Source organism: Otolemur garnettii, unplaced genomic scaffold (assembly GCF_000181295.1).
Source record: "Otolemur garnettii isolate 467f Iridium unplaced genomic scaffold, OtoGar3 scaffold00037, whole genome shotgun sequence".
In the NCBI taxonomy this organism is placed as follows: Eukaryota; Metazoa; Chordata; class Mammalia; order Primates; family Galagidae; genus Otolemur; species Otolemur garnettii.
Window position 1 is genome coordinate 5,618,068 of NW_003852432.1, and position 18,385 is coordinate 5,636,452.

Consider the following 18,385-nt stretch of genomic DNA (forward strand, 5'->3'; position numbering starts at 1 on the left):
TTTTTTTTTTTTTTTTTTTTTGCTTGTTGTTGTTATTGTTGTTGAGACAGATTCCCACCCTATGCTCCTGAGCAGAGTGCAATGTCATCATAGCTCGCTGCAACCTCAGACTCAGGCTGTAGGCATCCCACTGCCTCAGCCTCTGGAAGCGGCTGGATTACAGGTGCTCACTGCGGCGTCCAGCTGGGTTTTTCCATTTTTTTTTTAGGAGTCAGGGTCTCCAGTTTCCTTTTTATAAGAATCATTTCTTATTTAATGAGATTTCTAAATAGTTTTCTATTATTTTGCTTTATGCATAGAAAATATTCACCTAATCTCAATTTCAAACTTACAGTGTGGAATTATTCTCATAGATAATGTTTTAAAAGGGAGTCAGAGAATTTCACATATGGCTCTATATGGAAAGATGTGTGTCTAAATGATTTTCTAGGACCTCCTACTTGAAAGAGATCAGGCTTTTTTTCTCTAGTGTGATTCTGAAAGTTTTTAGACATCATTTAAAGTCCTCTGGTATTACATATGTTAGTATTTAAAGGAGAAGAATTACTCTATTCAGAAGGGAAGACAGTGCAATGCACCTAGTTCCTGACAAAACAGAGGAATGATGGTAGAGCCAGGAGAGCATAAATAATAGAACATGCAGAAAATTCTGAAACCTCTATCTAGGAAGTGATCTTGGCTATTTTCTCTGCTCACCATATATTGAACCAGAATAGTGAACAAGTGAAAGAAAACTTCATAAATATTAATATCTCCTTGTCTTTGTGCCTCCTTGGGTAAAACGGAGATATTGCTGAAAGATAAAAGAAAAAAGAAGGGCCCCTTCCTTCATCATTCAAACTTTGGTTGTCTTCACTTTACTAGCCTTTGATGGCAAATAATCATCTAAAGAACTTCAAATATTGGTGTACTATTACAAGCTGCGGTGTCATATAACAGTTTGCAGTTTGATCGTATTTCTGTTCATGGAGAGGAACTTCTTACAGTTTTCTGGAAGAAAAATCTCTTAACAACTCCGCTTTTACATGCGCCATTTTGATTTCTAGCTGGCTATAAACTGCACTTGGAGTTCACCATCTGGGCAGAACCTTAACTTTCTATGTTTTGAAAAACTTAAATGCTTTACAGTTAAATACAGAGCTAATTAAGCTAGAGGCGCTTTCTCATTTCAGGCTGACCCTGGGGTTCATGAGCAGCACCGCCTTCTTATCTATGTGGCTTAGCAACACTTCCACTACTGCCATGGTGATGCCCATCGTGGAGGCTGTGGCACAGCAGATCATCAGTGCTGAGGCAGAGGTCGAGGCCACGCAGATGACTTATTTTACTGGATCTACCAACCATTCACTGGAAATTGATGGTATCATGTGTTGATATGCACATACTGGGGTCTGGTTATTTGGGCAATGAGTGTAAACTCAGGAATTCTGGATTGAATTAACTGTCCATACATGCAGGATGTGAATTTAACCTTTTTTTTTTCTATAGTTTCCAATATGTATGCAAAAAAATAATCAAAATATTTTACCTTAAATTAATTGTTGGATTTATAATTTCTGACAAAAAGAAGAGTAATACCAGGAGGTGCCTGTGGGTCAGTGAGTAGGGCGCCAGCACAATATACTGAGGGTGGTGGGTTCCAACCTGGCCCCGGCCAAACTGCAACAAAAAATAGCCAGGCATTCTGTCGGGCACCTGTAGTCCCAGCTACATAGGAGGCTGAGGCAAGAGAATCACCTAAGCCCAAGAGCTGGAGGTTTTTGTGAGCTGTGATGCCACGGCACTGTACTGAGGGCAACAAAGTGATAACTCTATCTCTAAAAAAAGAGGAAGAATACCTTTTCTGTTCTCCAGCCAGTCTGATAAAACATTCTCTCCTATCTTTATCTGTAAACCTCCAGGTTCCTCTTTCCTGTCCTGAAGTGACTTTCCTGGACAATATTGGAATCTTGAATTTTTGCATTCTATTTGGATAGAGCACCAAATTTCACTTGGGTATTTCTAGCTCTGATGAACTGCTCTCATACAGTGAACAAATATTAGAGGGCTATTTGTATTTAAGAAATACTTCGTTAAGATGAATTTTTTATTTTAACTTTCTAGTATATTTCCATTTTCGCATACATACACATGTTTATGCAAACCAAATGATAACCCTTGTTTAAATTTTTTTTTTAACTTCATGTTTTGCAGAAAGTGTTAATGGACATGAAGTAAATGAGAGCAAAGAGCAAACAAAACAAGTTCCCAGGTAAAGAATATTGACCTTGTGATTAGGATTTTCCAAATTACATTTTAATCAAATTATAAACTGGGCCAATTTATTTTTCAGAGACAGTAATGATACAGGGAAAAGTCCAAGCAAGATGGAGTTAGACAAGGTACATTAAATTTGATTCTTTCTAAATAATCATACAGGAAATTATATTAGAGCTGTAGTTATGGATGTGTGCATTCTAAAACCTGTTTCTTGCTTGCTTGTATATAAATTATTTTGCTTGACTAAGTCAGAGGGTAATGTAATGGTTTGATAAGACTTTATGGACAGACTGAAAGTGACATCTGGATAGGGACTATTTTAGGCTCTGAAAATTTAGCATCATTATTTTCTCATTTTACTAGAATCATAAGGATGACAGCCAATGTGGTTTAAAGAAATATAAGTCTAGTCTCCGAATATTATTACCTTTTCTTATTAAAATCTTGCTGTCCTAATAGCCTGATTTTCATTAGGAACATTATATTTCCTCCAGGCTATGAACTTAGAGCAAGTCCGATTCATACTATTCTAAGTCCAGTTACCTTTAGTGTTTCCATTGGCACTAAAAAATTCAGTGAAGAATGTGTGAGTTGCTTCTGTCAAACATAGGTGGAGGTCTTCTTGTAGCCATTCTAGATTTTAAAGGAGACCTTTCTAAAGTATCCTATAGAATCCTTTGCCCAAAATAAATCAATGTAAAAATACTCTACTAGGTTGCATTGGAAGCAACGTATCTCAGATCTGAAAATCATCACTCCTAGAAACAGTCCTCCAGTGACCATAGCTTAGGAATAAGAGAGTGAGGTGTATGTTTCCTCATCTGGCTATAGTGCATTAATAAGAAGCGCAATGGGAAAAAAATAAAAACCTCTATGTTACCACAGAAAACTTTAAGGATAGAGCAATTTATATATAAAGAGAAAATGAATGCAAAGATAATGTTAAAGCATTAGCTATAGAATACATTAAAGCTTTTCAAAGAGGGGAATTTCCTATATATTTATAAAAACCACATTATCTTTACCAGTAGAAGTAATTCTTTTGAAACATAAAACATCAAGAGTGTGCAGGTATATTATAATGTTAGAAATGTATGAAAACCGCCATGCCTAAACATAAAGAACACACATGCGATCAGTAATTTTCCTGTGGTCTTTTTCAGAAGCATAGGTTTCTAGCATAATGCCCAAATAGTGAGTCAAAGCCTTTCAAATTGATTTCATATCTAGTACTGTCCTAGGCATTATAGGAAGGTCTCTGGATGCAAAAAATCTGCTCCTTACTGTAAGTAGCTCAGAGTTCAATGGAAAAGATGGAGTATTAAAAAAAAATTTTGACTTAAATTCAAGGGCCAAGCCTTCCAGAAGCAGGAGCCATTAATTCAATCTGGGCCTATTGGGAGGAAGGGGCTTGAGTGGAAGGCTTGAGTCTGGGGAGATGAGAGCACGTGCAGGGACGGCAATAAGAATTCCACCAGCAGGGACATGTCTACACTGCGTCACCAGTTTAGACTCTGGCACATTCCACTTGCCTGACGCAGTAGATATTCAAGAGATATAGTACAACAAGTGAAAAAAAGGAAGAGGTGTTTTCATCAGAGAGTACATAGGTCAATGATCTAACTATGTAAAGAGCGCATATTCTTCCTATTTTTTTCCAGAAAGCCTTGCCAGTACTAGTGTTAGAGATAAGCTTTTGTGAAGAGTGAAATGGTTGGATAGGTTTGGCCGGGTTAGAATTAGCTCTTCATGCAATGTGAAGGAGTTTAGAGTGGGTCTTACAAGACTAGGGAGCCTTGAAGCCGGGGGTGGAAGGGCGGCGTGCTAAGTTTTGCTTTGGGGAAGCTTGCTCTGATAACAGTGTGAAGGGCAATAAGGTGTGGACTTGACTGAGATTAGAGGAGAAAAGGTGTAAGTGATATATTCACTGCTCTAAACTACATTCTGATGCCATTGATTGGGATAGAGAACACAGAGGGAAGAATAGTTTTTCAATGGAGAAAAGTAAGGTGATTTGGGTGCATTTTAGACAATACAGATTAATATCTAAGTTTAAGAGAAGAGATGAAGGCCTTCTTGAGTGCTGATCCTATGGTCTTTCTAGGACTCAAGGAATAAAAATTCAACCTTGTGTTTATAAAAAGGGACAACTTTTTGCTGTACAAAAGTGTTCTTTATAAGAGCTTGCATGAAATTGTGAACTGATTTTTAACAAATATAAATGTCTTTTTAAGAATAAACATAGTTTGTTTTGCAGTTATAACAAACTGCACATATTCTTTGCCATCTTTACCCCAGATAATTTAACACTGACTGACTGTATGGAAGAATCTACATCTACCTCATCTCCCTATAACTTGGAAGAAAGGTTTATATTCATAATATTTCAGTCTTACGCTTTCTTCTTGAAGTGAGTGGAGTATTGAATTAAATCCTGTAGGACTTTGAATTTGACCCATAAGGCAAAAAAGGCACAAATATTAGTTAAATTTTATTTGTTTTTTTTTTACTGTATAAGTGTAAGATTCACAGGGTCAGAGATTTTTATCCATTTAATATGTATCTCAGGTATGTAGAACATTGCTGTAGAGGTATTTAGTAAATATTTGCTCAGTGAATAAATTCAGTAATATTTTCCCTAATAATTACAATTAGATTAAAATAACTCATGCTGTAAACTATAACAAGAAAAGAAGCAAGGGAATAAAGGTTTAAAGATAGAACTATGGCTCAGATTAGTTTCCTTTCAGGTAGTAAGATTAAAAATGGCTTGAAACTACAGCTCTAAAATTCTTTTTAAAACAACAACAAAGTTCTCATATAGATGATGATGATAATTGTGCTGCTACAGACACTGCTGGTGATGGTGGTGATGGTGGTGAAGTGATAATAATTATTATATATTAGCATTGAAGAAAATAGATAACTTGGTAGTCCCACAGAGTAGAGTCTCATTTAGGAGTATTCATATCTAAGATCCTTAGTCCTAAGCTGCATACCTAAAATGAAATATTTTCCATGACTTCACTTCCATGAAGTTCTCTTCTCCATAGGCCACGACTCAGACATTCACAGGGCATCCCTCTTGCCCAGAATAAATGCGGCAGGCAGGTATTTAGCCCATAAATCTCATTCTTCCCTTAAAAGTAGCTGAAATATTTTTAGAGAAGAAAAGGAATTGGGAGAAGAAAGAAATACCCAAAAGTATATGAGGATATACTGGCGATTTCAAAAAAATGTATATATATTTTAAGAGACATCATCTATGTATTACCTTTTGAAGTTGAATTAAATTATGGTTGCAAAGCCTAATTTGACATTCACTCGAAAGAAATATTTTCCAAAACTTTGTTAGACCCAGTTTGCTAGCTATGGTTTTCAAATCTTTGTGACCCAACTGACTTTTTGTTCTGCTTAATTCAACAATTAATAAAACAGTTTTCTTAAAATCTCCTTATCTCATGTCTCTTTCTCCTGAGAGTACCACCAATTTTTTTGTTTATATATTGTTAGGTTATGTGGTATTTAGAATCCATTTATAATGTTTATGTATTTCTGGCTAATTAATCTTTTACCATTTTGCAAGGAACCTCCTCATCTATAGTAAACATTTTTTGATTTTACAGTTTATTTTTCTGATGCTAATGTGGTAAAACAAGTTTCTTTAGGCTAGTATTTACCTGGGATTTTGTTCTATCCTTTTGCTGTAAATATCTGTCATTATACTGGAAGTGAATATCTGATGAAAACCCGATTGCTGGTTTTTGTGCTTTTACTAAGGTTGAAAAATTTTGCCTCTACTTCACAAGCTTTATTCATTTAAATTGTTTATGATATTATTTGGAATAATTTATATTGCCAGCTTTCTATGTTTCTCACACATTCTTTCCCTCTCTTTATGCATTATTTTCCTTTTTTTTTTTTTTTTACTTTATCACACACACACACACACACACACACACGGATATTCTATTCTATACTTCATGTCTACTGTTTTGGTTGTCCTGATCATTTTTACCATAGTATTGGGCAGCGAGGGCTGATGAAAAAGAATGCCACCAAATGGTGGTGTAAACAACAGAATTAACTTTCTCACAGTTTAGAGGATTAGAAGTACAAGATCAAGGTGCTGTCAGGGCTGATTTGTGGTGGACACGGCCACTACTCTCTGTGTCCTCACATGGCCTTTCCTCTGTACAATGCAGTAGAAAGAGAGACCCTTATTCTCATTTACTCTTCTTAAAAGGACACCAGTCCTGTCACATAGAGCTCCACTGTCGTTTAACCTTAATTATCTCCATAAAGGTGCAGAACATGGAAGAAAATAAGGCAACAAAATGAGACTCATAAAAGCCCTTGTTTAGAGATGAATAGTCCTACTGAGGGTTATTCCGGCAACATGTGAGTATTAAGGGACTCACATAATTCAGTCCATAATATCATATACATGTAATATATAAAAATCAAAAAATAATCCATTTATTTTCTTCCTCCTGAACAGTGCAAAGAACTTAGGACATTTTATTTTGGACCATCCTTTTCTGTGTGCTACTGTTCTCTAATTTTTTCAGTTCCAATCTATTCTTCTGTAAATCACATCATTTTATTATTTTTGATCAATAATTTGGAGGATTATGTTTATGTTCATTAGTATTTTTGTTCACTGTTGTTTTCTCGCTTCTCAGACCCACCACTGGGGGTCATGCTCCCTCTGCCTTGAACGCGCCCTTTGAATGTCCATCAGAGAGTGCCTGTCGATAAGAAACTCAGCTTTTGTTTCATAGACAGGTCTTTCTAATTCTTGAAATCTAGTTTTAGTGGTTATAACAGCTTGGAGAAACTGCTATTTTTTCTTTGTACATTGGTATGTAGTTCAATGTGTTTTGGGCTTTCTTTTGTCCTGTTGAAGAGGCAGCTAGGAATCAGCTAAATTATTTCTTTGTAAGCAAGCTTTTCTCTTTGGTTGCTTAAAGACGTGTGTGTGTGTGTGTGTGTGTGTGTGTGCCCGCGTGTGCGTGTTTCCTAGGGCTATATTTTACTATGTCTAAGTGTATATTCTCCTGCATTTGTGTATTTTCCGAAAAGTCTTGAGAATTCTCAGTTGCTATTCCTCAATATTCAGATGCCTCCTGCCAGTTCTCTTTATTCCCTCCTTTTAAGTCTCCAATTTAATACAAGTTATGCAATCTCACTGTATTTTACTAGGCTTCTTAACATCTCTTTTAATTTTATTTTTCTGGGTTTTTTTTCCCCAGATGCATTACGGGCAATAACTTCTGATTTATTGTCCAGTTAATTATCTCTTCAGCTATGTCTGCTTTATTTTTGACCCATCCACGGAGTTTTGAAACTCAGTTACTTTAATTTTAATTTTTATAAAGTATATTTGTCACATTTAAGACTTGCCTGGTAATTTTTATACTATCTTCCTCTGTACTTATGTTTTCAATCCCTTCTCTAAGTTTATTAGTTATGAATAAATTTACTTATAGTCTGTGTCCTCATCTAATAGACGCTGTGTCTGACGTCCTTGTGGGTCTCTCTCTTTGGCTTCCTATTTTTTTCTGCTGGTTCTAATTTTGTGGCCTTATTTTCTTGAGTTTTAAACATAGAAAGTCTAATTTCTTTTGAAATGTCTATGGAAATTCTTTAAATTCTGGGTCGCAGCTGACTGTGAGAGTTTTCAATTATGTTGCTATTTCTCATTTAACACACAAGTAACACCAACCAATGTGTGCTTTAAACAGTGCTCATGGCGAGGATGTTTTCCCTTAAGTCAGTGTGACATTTCTACTTCTGCAAAGGACACTAACTTTATGAGTGTTTTCCTGTCTGATTCCCCATACACAATTGATTTTAGGTGTTATCTTTCATTCCAGGCTTTCCTTGCAACAAGATAAACTGAAATCCTGCTTAAAAATCTGTTTTAAAATAGTGATACATTTTAAAAGGTGACCTTTAATATTTGGACCAGTGTTTTGTTTAACAGGGAATCCAATTTGTCATGCTACTGGATAGACAAATCTGCTGTGTTATTTATATTTTGTTACAGTCATTCTTTCCACGATAGAGAAACCATTTTTTTCAATAGCACGTGTAGTTTGGGTACGTTTGCTCTTTGCTAAGAATTTACAAAGGAAGTTGCTAAATAGTTAACACTTAGGAAAATAAAATTGTGTAAGTAAATCTTAGATTTAATTGTGATTTTCAACACTGCTGAAAATTAAACAGTCCTCATGTCCTGAGTGCTAAATTTTAATTATCTTTCTATCCATCACAACACAATAACTATAAGACACAATAACTATAAGTTTTTACTGTATAAACTTATATCCCGATTCATAATATCTAACAGTTCATTACTTACTACAGTGGATATAAATCTATTTCTCAGAGTCTTATCGATAACGTCAATTTTATTACCAACTCTTCTGGATTCTTTGGGATATTAGTAAGTAGGTCTTTACTAGATCTTCGTGAAGAGTTCATGCCAGAAGTAAGGGAAGGAACCCCTCTTACTTTTTCTTGCTAGTCAACGTAGGTAATACTTTCATTCTCTGACTTCTTTATGGAAATTATTGCCTTATAAAAATCATTAAAGCCATAAGTACATTATGTGGATGCTTGTGCAATTAAAGCTAAGTAACATAATGTGTTATCCACTTAACTGAACACATGTGAACTCAATATGCAAATGAGCAAAGCCACTGTCCCCATCCCTGCCCACACATGGGGTTTCCACTGTCCCCCCTCCTTTTACTTACATCATCCACCAACCTGTGGACCATGTGAGCATCAACATCAGCTTGTGCCTTACTTATTAGGATTGATTTATTTCTTTTTTTCAATAAAAAGAGTGCATCTTCCATTAAGATAACAGATTGATTGAATAGGTCTCTTTGCCACTACTGTGTTCTGAATCTCCATTGAAACAAGAACGCATGTTATTTTAAGTCATAATGACACAGGAAAGTGATTTCCAATGCTAGGAGCCATGTGAACTCCAAGTCCTTGGGTCCTTGGCTTTGCACGAGAAAAAATTCAGGAGTAAGAAAGAATTTAGGAGCAAGCTGGCAATACAGTAAAGTGGAAATGAGATTTATTCTGAAACTATAGAAAGTCTGCTCCACAGACAGAGAAGAGGCTAGTTTTCCCCACCAGAAGAGAACCATCCCCATGGTTTCTTCTGCCCTTCTATTTAAGCAACAGCTTAATTATAGGCTAAACAAAGGGGGGATATTCAAGGTGCCATGTTTTCCTGCAATCAGGGTGACACCCTCTTTTTCTCTGCCATCTTGGTCCTAACCTGTTGGCACTTGCTCTTCTTCTATCCCATTTTGATTGGGGTAATTAAGTGTGGGGACTTCCTGACTCAGTTGGGCAATGCTGCAGCAGTGCCCAAGCCATGCCTAAGGCAGTGCCTGCAGCAATGCCCAAAGCAATACCTGCAGCAGTACTGCCAGTTCCCTGTGTCAGTAAGCACAATTGTATAAATACCAACACATAGGATGACAGCAAAAATCATTTTGTAAGCTAGAAAGTAAAAGGATTGATAGAAACTGATTCACTTATATCCAGTAATTCCACAGAAGCTGAATCCTAAATCAGTAGTGGGGAAACCCAATAAATAATCCAATTTGCAAGCAGCAGCCTTTAAAGTTTTTAAAATGTTTAAATGTGGGGGTAAGAAAATACTGCTTCCGAAGCTTTTGAATCTCACCCCTCTCTTCCACATAGATGCAACCTCTTCTGCTCCAGTGAAGAGAAGTCTAATCTTTAAAGTTTAAATAGAGGCTAAGAAGAACCAGACATGTTTATTTTTGGGGGGGTGGGGGGGAATATCACAACAGAAACAGGGGTGCTGAGTGAACATTTGTATGCCGAATTCTGAGAACTCTGCTTTCTGCCCCACCTGCCTGGTTGGGGGTTCCGTGCCTTCTAGGGGTCAGCAGGTAGGCGGCCAGATGATTCTGCCCTGGGAAACACAATCAGTACAAGAGAAAAGATGAAAGCGTATTGGCATTAGAGTTTTCTAAAAAACCAACAACAACAACAACAAAAAAAGGCCCAGTCAGAGGATACCACAGCAAAGCTCCATACCAAGTCCCAAAAGACAGGTGCAAAGCTTCTAAGCAGCTTTTCACTGTGGGAAATGTGAGCAGACAACCAAAAGTTCCTGGATAGCTGAAGAGAGAAAGCCTTAGGCATGAAAGAGAGGGTTCTAAACAAACAAAAGAAAACAGCAACTAATAGGAAACAGACTGGGCAAGAAGAAAAAAAAATGAGCAAAGAAAATATCATTACTGTATTGAGAAATTAAGAAAAAGTTGTATTCATGAAATACAAGTAGCATGCCACAAAAGAGAAAGAATACAGAAATATGAAATGTATAGACTATAAAATAAATACATAAAGTATAAATGTAACACGAAAAGATATGCAAACATATATGAAAAGTTCAATAGGCAAAATAGGAAGACCAAGATGAAGGAATGTCCAGGTCATGGCCTGCGACCCCACCTGGTTGAGAGCCCACAGGGAAATGTCACTGAGGACAATGACAGCAATCTACCTCAGTGTAAGACATAGAGTCTGTGAATGCCTGGAGAAAGGTGGACATTATCTCAGGTCCAGTGGCAGACTGGGACAATGTAGCAATTCTCTGGCTGCTTCAGAAGGCTTTTATTGATTTCTAACAAAAACTCGTGTGCAAAATCCCAAACGATAGGGTTAAAGGAATCCCAAGTGTGCAGGAAGACTGGACAGAGAGAGAGAGGCTAAGGGGGAAGGGAAAACCACTTCCCTGTGGGGAAGTCAGCCAGGTTCCCTAATCTAAATGCAGATCAGGAGTTCAAAGGGTTCTGCTGTGCTTCAGTCCCTCCCTGCCCCACCTGTTGAGTCTAGGCCACAGGGATAGTCCCTCCTACCCAGGTGCCTCTGTGCGCTTTTCATCTTCTGGTGGTCTTGAGGAGCCCCTGAGGATCTCAGGTCTGCACTTTCCCCTGGCTACCCCTGGAGTGAGGTGAGGCCCTTACTGAAAAGCCAACCTATCTAGCTCCCACAAAGGAGTTAAAGTTCCCTAAAATGAAGAGAGAAAAAAGAAAAAAAAAAAACTTCCATACCGGAAGAATACAATTTTTATGATTACAAGGCCCCCAGGTACAATTAAAGTGGATGAAATAAATGCACACAGGGAAGGTATATTTTAAATTTTTCTGATTTGAGAATAATATTTAAGAAGGCTTAAAAATTTTCAAAGAAGAAATACTGATTTTTAGAAAGGATCAAAAATTTGACTGCCTGAACATGTCTCCCAAGCAACATTGGAAACTCAGTGACATAGAAAGAAAAAAATGCCTTGAAAATACTGAGTAACATTTATTTCCAATCTAGAGTCAATATTCAGCCAAAGTATTGATGAGGTAAGAGTGTAGATTTTAGTCTAGATAGCTCTTTGCAGTTCAGAGAAAAAAGTAACTAGATTTAGGACTGGTAGGAAGTCCTTGGAAGAGATGCCACCAAGACAATGAAATTGGGATAACATTGATGTGGTTTAGGTATTCTCTCCCTTGGTTACATTGAGAGAAAATATAAATCATCAGGGAATATTTGGGACTGATTCAGTAGCATATACTTAAGAAACTAAGCACAAGAGGGAGAAGTTTGGGGCAAGATATTTTCTAACTTACAGGGAAAAGAGGACAGAAAAAGTAATATATATATAATATTACTCAGCTGTTAATTGAGCTTTAGGCCAGATGCTGAAAACTTGAATTCTGCATTGTAAGCAAAGTCATGATATAGCCACAATGGAGACAAAAATATGTATATTCAGTGAAGGAAGCTGTGAAAGATTCTAGAATTACTGCCACTAGGTGGCAATAGTGAGTTATATCTGAACCTGCTGAGATTTCTGTACTGACAGGTCCTTTGTGATGATGTCATAGGATTCTGCATTTGGTCATGTCCTAGTAGAAATTTTTTCAGTTACTTGGAAGAAGACGTGGAAGGCACATTCACAGGGTCTTAAATGTAGTATATTTGTGTCGAGTAACTAATTTATGGCAGAATAGGACTGAATAAAACAACGGGTTATGATTGTGGTAAAAGCACTATGATGTGGAACTAAATGGAAAATCTCAGATGTAGTTTTAAAAATTCACAGGAGTAAAAAGCATGTGATATAGAAGAAAATCACAAGGATAATACCCAGATGCATGGGTTCTGCTTTCAATTATATGTTAACAAAATGAGTTACATTTCAGATTCATTTTTTGCTCTTCCACAATAGTAGGGCTTTGTATCAGATAACCTCTAAATATCTGTCTACTTTAATAGTCTATTATTTTAATTACGATTATTTTATATGTTAAAAACTTCTTTGTGATTGTAGAAGATATTGGAAATGTCAAGAAGGTAGCAGATCAAGAAATAACCACTATTAATATTTGACTTATTCCGTTTTGGCCTTATTTTTGGTCACAAATAAGTATGTGGATTTTTTCATTTGAAAAATAACATCTTTCTATATATCTAATTTCACATAAGTCTTCTTATATATTATAATACAAGTCTTCTTCATATTAAAATTATATTAAATTGGAAATAAATGTTACTCAGTATTTTCAAGGCATTTCTTTTCTGTTGTCACTGAGTTTTCAATGTTGCTCGGGGCACCTGTTCAGACAGTCAAAGTTTTGATCCTTTCCATACAGAAAATACCTGTGATAATGTCTTGTGGTCACTTTAGCACAACAAGCTTACCTTGGCCACTTCAACCATGGCAGTCTCTATCCTCACCTCTCCACATGCTTGCCCTCCATTATTCTTTGCTTTGGAATTTTTTTTATCTCTCTTAAACTCTTAAAATGAAATACACAGACACACACAGACACACACACACACGTGAATACATACACCAAATTCCTCCTCTCCCGGTAGAGAAAAGTGGTGATAATTTCATTGTTTTACTCTCTGAAAACATATGTGTCCTCACAATGAGAGTCTTAATTTCTCCTCAGATAACTAATTTCAACTCCCCTCTTGCTCTCATTGAAGCTACAATCTGGGTAAAAGACTAAAGATTGATCTGCTGTGATACACACCACCCGCCCACCCCCTGCCACAGCCCTTGATAATTTCTGTACCACTAGTTGGCTTAATTGGTGGCTCATTTGAGACTTTCCCAGGAGTTATTTTTCTGCTCAGTACATACTACTACTGCCTGTCTGGTCTTCAAACCTTGCCCCTTACTTCAGTGTTATTATCTTTTCACTAGTTCAGCCTAGTGAACATGAGCCCTCAGCAAAATTAACAATGAATCCAATGTGCAGGGCTCATGTTTGCTGGCTAGATAATACAAACTGTGTATCTCTCTTCTCACTTAAAAAACCCCTCTACTTAACATTTAATGTGTCTTATGACCTATTAGTGTTATTGATTACTACAAAATTTGAATTTACTCTGAATTTTTAATACAGTAGCATTAATGTATATTAAAAGGTCTTTATAGAGGGGGAAAAAGGTTTGGAAAATTTGTAAAAGATAAAGCATAGCAGATATATTAATTCTTTTGTGTTTTGATCTTTGTCTTACATCTACCAATGCATCTTAATCATTTTTTATATATATGCATATGTTTGCAGTTAAGCTTTTATATGAAATCCAATTTATTCTTCATTTGTATTTTTGGAAGTTTTAAAGTGGCAACAAGAAATTATATACACATTACATTTTTAATTTTCCATTTGTTATTCATTCAATAAGACTCAAATTATGCATCGCTTTCTGATTTGTGTTTGAAATCTTTCCAGTAATAAAACATTTATTACTTCAGCCATAAATTTGACTTGTCACTTTGCATCACTCATAAGAAATTTTAAACTTATTTTTCTATTTTATTTACATAGCATTTATTTATTGTAACGTTTTCAGAGAAAATTTTTATCACATGGAAAACACAAATCATTTCCATGTATAAAATGTAAGGCAAAAAGGGACATTCATAAATTAATTTATTTTGTTTGAGGCATAGTTTCTTTTGGGGGCTGACCTTTAACTTAATTAGAAAGTATAAGGTAAGTTATAGTCCAGTGCACCTGACCCTGTCATGCTAAATGCCCTTTCCCCATCCATGATGACTTTTAGTGAGTAGAAATTTTTTCTTTATCATGACTTCTCAAAAAGATCTTTCAATGCTAATGTCCATACAGACAACATGTTTATCATGTTCATCCTGGAGAAAAGAGAATCCTGTACACCAGGCATCCTCAAACTATGGCCCACGGGCCACATGGAGCCCGCCTAGGACATTTATCTGGCTCACTGGGTGTTTGCCACCACTGCCTGTCCTGCTTAGCAGCCGACTTGTCCCGGGGCCTGAAGTCTGGCCCTCCAATGGCCTGAGGGACAGTGAACTGGCCCCCTGTTTAAAAAGTTTGAGGACCCCTGCTGTACACCGTCGGTGGGAATAGAAATCAGTGCAGCTATTTTGGAAAACACTGAGGATCTTAAAAAAATTAGAAAACAGAACTTGATATCACCCAGTAACCCCACTTCTGGGTGTATATACAAAAGATTTATGTATGTCAAAGAGATATCTACACCCTCATGTTAATCGCAGCTTTATTCACAATAGCCAACATATGAGAACAACCCATGTTTTCACTGACAAATGAGTGGATAAGAACTTGTAGTATAAATTCCTACAATAATCTCCTTATGTGTCTCTTTGTATCTATTCTTGCCTATTTCAGACCAATCCTAACTGCTGCAACCTTAAGGAAAAATCCAAACGTATTTTGGAAATATATGAGCATAAAAAGACAAAGGATAAGAAGCGTTCATGTAGTTTTAAGTACATTTGGATTTTTTTGTTTAAAGTCTGCCATGTAGAGAACAGGTCTGAGATAGGTAAGAATTGGTACAAGAAAAATCTATAAAAATGCTATGTCTGTAACCTAGGCCAGAGACAATACTGACATAGACCAAGGCAACAACAACAGTAAGGATGGAGAAAACAGAGTCCAGACATATTTAAGTGGGTGAAATTAACAAAGTGTGGTGGGATTAGGAAGGGAATGTTTTCAAGGAAGACAAACAGTATGTACAGGGGCTAAGAGTCTGAGCTCTAAAGCAGGACAGCTTGGTTTCAGAACCCAACTCTGCCATTTTCAGGCCCCCTGACCCTAGACAATCCGTTTAACTTCTCTGTTCTCATGTCCTTCATCTGAAAAATGGCATTATCATAGTATCTACCTCACTGTATGGTAAAATTTAAATAAACTAAAGCATATCACTTAATTTAACTTAGACCAGTGCTTATTACACACTAAGCACACTGTAAGTTTTTGTTATCATAGTGACAGTGATACCACTAGCTTATACAGGTGATCCTAGAAAGCAAGGTTTGAGAAAGGAAGTAATGAGTTTGATTTTGAACATTTCTAAGAGAGAGTTTTAGGTAGGACATTCAAATTAGCAAGTAGATATACCAATCTAAGGGAAGCCTGGGCCAAAGAGAGAAATCTGGTAATCTAACATATGAATATTCAGTAAATCAATGAAAATATGAGATTTTCTAAGGAGAAATGACACAAGGGCCTATGACAGAGCTTCATAAAAATTACAATTTTATGGAAGGGTAAAGGCAAAAGACTGGCCAGGGAAATGGCGCAATATTCAGAGATATTGAAGGAAGTCTGGAAGAGTGAGATATCACAGGAGCTCAAGGCAGAGCTTTGTTCAGTAAAGAAGAAGTGATTAACTCTTTTAGGTGGTGCTGAGAGATTACAACAAAACTATTGGGTTTAGCTATGTGGAGGTTATCATTTTTTTTTAATTGTTGGGGATTCATTGAGGATATAAGATGTTTCACACACTGAGACCCCACCCCCCTCCCTCCTTCCCTCTATGGAGGTTATCAATAACCATAGCCAGTATATTTTGGGAGGAATGAGATGAGGATACAGAAGGGAATCGAGTCAGTAAATGTAGTTTCCTATGAAAATAAAGATGAGATGGGCCATTGTTTAATTGAGAAATGGTTTAAGAAAGCCTTCTTTTTTCTTTCTGTAAAGATGACTTAAAAATAATTAAATGTTGATGACAATTCCAATAGTCCAGTGATTCTCAATCTTCCTAATACCATGACCTTTTAATATAGTTCCTCACATTGTGGTGACTCCCAACCATAAAATTATTTTTGTCATTACTTCGTAACTAATTTTACAACTATTATGAATCATAATGTAAATATCTGATATGCAGGATGTATTTAGGTGACCCCTGTGAAAGGGTCATTTGACATCCAAAGGTGGTCACAACCCACAGGTTGAGAATAGTCTATAGTGAAAGGTTCTGAGAAGGCCTGAGATATTAGGGTTCAGAAACAAGAAGTTGGAGAAGAGAGTTTGGCTCTATTATACATATGCAGATAAAGAGGAGAAGATGTAGGTTTCTACATTTTACTGTGAAGGAGCATTGAGAGAAAGGTGTAAAGAGATAAAAAAGGTTTTAAATTTTCTTGCGGAGACAGGTAATTTAGTCAGAGAAACATAGTACAGTAGAACAGCATGACACAACTGTTGACATCTGTGAACATGAATGTAGGGAATCCCTTCAGCTCTACTGTGTGTAATTCTTACCAGCAGTGGTTGGCTACTCGGGAGCAGACCTGACATGGAGAAATAATTAGGTTAATCGAAATTTGGAAGTTTAATAAATACCACTCAAAGAAAAAGAGTTTCTAGAGTTTTGTTAAGAAAATGATTTAAATGATTTACTATGAAATCTAAACTGAATAAAAAAGGAAGTGAGGAAAGGAAAGGACCAATCCCTGGGAATAAGAGACCTAGACTTGCCAATGGACTTGAAGGACAATAGAGATAGAAATAACTCAACAGCAAAGTTGGAAGAAGAAAGTGGCAAGTGTGTCAATTTCTTGGTGTGTAGGATGGTAAAATTAGATTCTTTCTCTAGCCCCAATTATATACCACAGGTATTCCCACATTCCACTTACACAGGATTTGCAGGTGAGGTGACCAAAAACAATTTTAGACTTTTAAACTTAGTGTAAAACTGAGAAGGCTGAGAGATAGTCTACTCATGGAGAAAGTTGGAGTATTTCTCCAATCCCCTTCCCCCTAGATACCTGTACCACCACAAAGGAGTGTTTGTGAAAGGAATATATATGAAGAGCAACTCCCCGAATAAGAAGACTAGCAAGAAATAAAAAACGAGGCAGACAAATCTGCCTCATTGGTATAAGGAAATTTATTGGGAAACCTACAAAGAGAAGTATTGTCTTGGGTTATAGCAAGACAGATAGATCTCTGTATTGTTACTTCCCAGACCCAGGTTTGTGTACTATAGGAAAAAGTATATGTCTGTCAGAAGGACAATTAAAACTAACCCTTCCAGGAAAAAGCAAGAATGTTCTGTATCTCATAGCCTGTAATTTGTGTGATAATATCATGGTGTTTTGACCTAAGCGCAGGATTTGTGGTAAGTACATGCTCTTACACAAGGAACAGTAGACAAAGTAGTCACCTTAAAGGCATTCCTGGAACTAAGGTTATTCAGAAGTCTACACAGTAGATTAGTATCCAAGATGAAGTGACTTTAACTTCCACCAGAAGGAAAGGGAAGAGTCTCCTACCTACCATGGTAAGATAGATTTTGAGACTATCTATCTTAGTATCTGCTTCCTAGATTTAGAAGAGGTCAATGTCCTCTGTACTTACTGTAAAAACAGCAAGAATCAAACCAACAAAGTGTATTTATACAGGTGAGAGAAAAAAACAAAGGTGCTTTTGACCTGTACCCTACAAAGTCTTATTGTTAAAGAAAACACTTACATTTGGAATATTAATTTCCTAGATGGAACCATTTGAGTATATGCCGCCATCCAACATGTAACTAGGAGGTGGGGTATAGATGTGGAGCAGAGTTGAAGGTGTTTGGAAATAAGGTCAAAATTCTGTGAGGCCAGGATAGTTGAAAAGTTATTCATGAACATGGTATAGCCATGTAGATGCTGACATGATTTGGAATAGAGAAGATGATTGTGTGCCAAGTGCAAATGTTATCTTAAGTGACATTAGTAGGTGCTAAGGAGATCAGAGTA

General features: G+C 36.6%; 1 protein-coding gene across 1 annotated transcript in view; it reads left to right on the plus strand.

The window, feature by feature from the left end:
- The window catches only part of SLC13A1 (solute carrier family 13 member 1), an 85,821-nt gene that overhangs the window by 33,352 nt on the left and 34,084 nt on the right, over positions 1-18,385 (plus strand). Inside the window, exons 4-6 of the mRNA XM_003789819.1 lie at positions 1,173-1,360; positions 2,194-2,251; positions 2,333-2,381. Of these exons, the coding sequence (XP_003789867.1) occupies positions 1,173-1,360; positions 2,194-2,251; positions 2,333-2,381 (295 nt within the window). The remainder of the gene's footprint in view (positions 1-1,172; positions 1,361-2,193; positions 2,252-2,332; positions 2,382-18,385) is intronic.